The following is a 3,063-nucleotide window of genomic DNA, read 5'->3' as shown; positions in this document are numbered from 1 at the left end:
CTGCCTCTGCCTCCCGAGTGCTGGGATTAAAGGTGTGCAGCACCACACCCGGCTTTGGGCTCTGCTCTCTTGTTAGATATACTCTGATAAACTCTGCATAACTGTAGAGGCCCTCATCATCATAGTCCTTGTTCCCTGTGTTAGGGAGCTTGCCACACAAGACAATGACAATTCAGTGCCCACTGCAATCCCAGTGCTGCGGAGGGACAAAGAGACAGGTGAATTCCTGGGGCTCTCTGGCCAACTGGCCCAACCCAGTCAGCCAAGCCTCCAGTCCCTGAGAGTGAGCTATCTCTCGATACAAGGCCTACAGTTCCCAGGGAATGACACTTGAGGTTGGCCTCTGGCTTCAACATTCATGTACCCAGATATGTGTTAACACTCACTACAGTGGCAAGGGAAGGTGTTGGATCTCTTGGAGCTGAAGTCACAACTAGCTGTGAACCATCTTATGTGTGTATTGCAGGTGTTACAGCTGTGCCGGGTTCGGGGGAGGGGGTACAGGGGGACCAAGCAGGGGGGAGATATCCCCAGTGTGAGTGTGGCAGCATTGAAGGGAAAGGGATCCTGGCAGTCGGGCGCCAAGGACACCACAGAGTCACACTGTACAGTAAACCTCACACAGAGATTTCCTGGGAAGGGCATAGGCCCTGTGACCATGAGGTCTGTTTTAGCTCTGAGGAGTTCTACAGATCTGAGCTGCTGAGGTGGCGCCATGTGTAAAGGCACGTGCCACCAAGGCTGAAGGCTTAAGTTCAAATCCCAGAACCTCTATGGTGGAGGGAGAGAGCTGGCTCCCTTGAGCTTTTCTCTGCCTCCGCGGGTCTTATGCCCCCTGCCACGCACACAACTGAGGCGTGTAAAGAAATGTGTGTGTGTTTTAATGATGTGTTTCTAGCCATGCATGAAAATAAACAAGACAAGACAAAACAATGCCACCACCACCACCACTACCACCACCACCAACAAAGCCCACTTTAAAAAAAACCAACAAATGATGTTTAATAAGTCCATGGCTATAAAGTCTGTCAAAAGTTTGGCCTATGCAATCAAACTTCATCTCAAAAAAAAAAAAAAGAAATAAAAATAAAAAGGATACAGTTTTTCTGTAGACAAATAGACTGAATACACCATTATACTAAAAACAAGCACACGACAGCCAGCAGCAAGCAGTGATACTGAGCATCTTAGTGCTCCAAGAAGGGCTAGCCTGGTCTGTGTCAGAACGTTTAGGCTAGTCCGAGTTATATGGCAAAGCAAGGGGCAGCTCGGCATTCATAGAGACTTCGTCTCAAACAAACAACTAGAAACCCACAAAACAGAAAAGAAAATGTTATTCTAAAAGAACAACTTATATTTTTTATTTTAGTATAAAAACACTATATGGGGTTTAAGAGTCTAGCTCATTGGTAAAGCGCTTACCTGGCCTATGTGAAACCCTAGGTTCAATCTATCTCGACCACAACAAACATAAATAACAAATAAAATGTGTATAAAACTAGGTAAGGTGCCTGGTGTGGTGGCCCATGCCTTTAATCCCAGCACTTGGGAGGCAGAGGCAGGTGGATTTCTGACTTCGAGGCCAGTCTGGTCTACAGAGTGAGTTCCAGGATAGCCAGGGCTACACAGAGAAACCCTGTCTCAAAAAACCAAAAACCAACCAACCAAAACTAGGTAAAGCTATATATCTAAATTTAACAGTAGTTATCTTTTCATGGTGGAACTTATTAAACATCATTTGTTGGGTTTTTTTAAAGTGGGTTTTGTTGGTGGTGGTGGTAGTGGTGGTGGTGGTGGCATTGTTTTGTTTTGTTTTGTTTTGTTTTGTTTTGTTTTGTTTTGTTTTGTTTTGTTTTGTTTTGAGATAGGTTCTCTCTGTATAGCCCTGGCTGTCCTAGAACTTCCTCTGTAGACCAGACTGGCCTTGAACTCACAAAGATACTCCTGCCTTTGCCTCCTGAGTGCTGGTATTAGAGGCATGCGTCATTACCACCTATTTTAAGATTTATTGTTTTAGTCAATGCATATAAATGTTTTGCCTGCATGCATGTATGTGCCTGATGCCCAAGGACGCCAGAAGAGGGTGCTAGATCCCCTGAAAGTGGAGTTACTGACTTTGTAAACCACCATGTGGGTTTTGGGGACTGAACTCTAGTCCTCTGAGAACAAATGCTCTTAACCTGTGGCTCATCTCTCCAGCTCGGTTTCTTTGGTTACACCTTTTTTCTTTTTTTTCTGAACTTTTTTTGTTTGATAAGAACGTGTTGCCCTTGTCATTCTAAATAGAATAAAGAGAAAAAATAATGTAGGTAGTCGGGCCATCAAGGTGCATCCTGGTATATATTTGTTAGTAACTTCCTTCATTCATTCATTCGGGAAATAAATATTTATTGTCAATGAGGATAAAGTTAGACCTACCACTGAGGATCACATTTCAAAACTGTTAGCTCCCCAAAGTGCTTTCCCCACCATATTTACTAATCATGCAGATTTGCCATAAGCCTTGCAGCAGTGTGATTTACTTTGCAAACACCCACGTAACTGAATTCATTTAGCCAAACTAGAATTGCTCAAACACAGGAAGTGTTTCTCCTGTCTCCAGTCTTTCCTGCGTATTCTCAAGCACAGTCACATGTAGGACAAGTATCCCCTTGGGTATTGCTGATTGAATCACGGTGACAAAGTGGAACGAGGCTGATCTGTGGGAGAAGAGACAGAGCCAGGGTGATGGTTAGGCATTCCTGCTCTTACAGCCTCTGACTGAAAATGACTTTAGGATGTCTTCTCTGCTTGGTTCTAGGTCTCATTACTCCATCAAAAGGACATGCATATATCCATGGATGTGAAATTTCAAAAGACATGGTTCAAATTAGGAAGAGCCTGGGCTGGTGCCCACAGCATAACATTTTATTTGATAACTTTACAGTAACTGACCACCTTTATTTCTATGGTCAGGTGAGTTGGTGAACAGTGGGTCTGCATCCACTAAGGAATGGTAAGAGAGGCAGTGGGTCTGCATCCACTCTTAGGAATGGTAAGAGAGGCAGTGGGTCTGCATCCACT

General features: G+C 44.2%; 1 protein-coding gene across 6 annotated transcripts in view; it reads left to right on the top strand.

Moving 5' to 3' along the window:
- Positions 1 to 3,063, top strand: part of LOC110283822 (ATP-binding cassette sub-family A member 17) — a 94,970-nt gene that overhangs the window by 44,422 nt on the left and 47,485 nt on the right. For all 6 annotated transcript variants that reach the window (XM_029471709.1, XM_021149351.1, XM_021149349.1 and 3 more), the window contains one exon: positions 2,801 to 2,955. In XM_029471709.1, the coding sequence (XP_029327569.1) occupies positions 2,801 to 2,955 (155 nt within the window). The remainder of the gene's footprint in view (positions 1 to 2,800; positions 2,956 to 3,063) is intronic.

The sequence above is a fragment of the Mus caroli genome, chromosome 17 (genome assembly GCF_900094665.2).
Source record: "Mus caroli chromosome 17, CAROLI_EIJ_v1.1, whole genome shotgun sequence".
NCBI classification, from domain to species: domain Eukaryota; kingdom Metazoa; phylum Chordata; class Mammalia; order Rodentia; family Muridae; genus Mus; species Mus caroli.
This window is presented reverse-complemented; position numbering and strand designations above follow the sequence as displayed.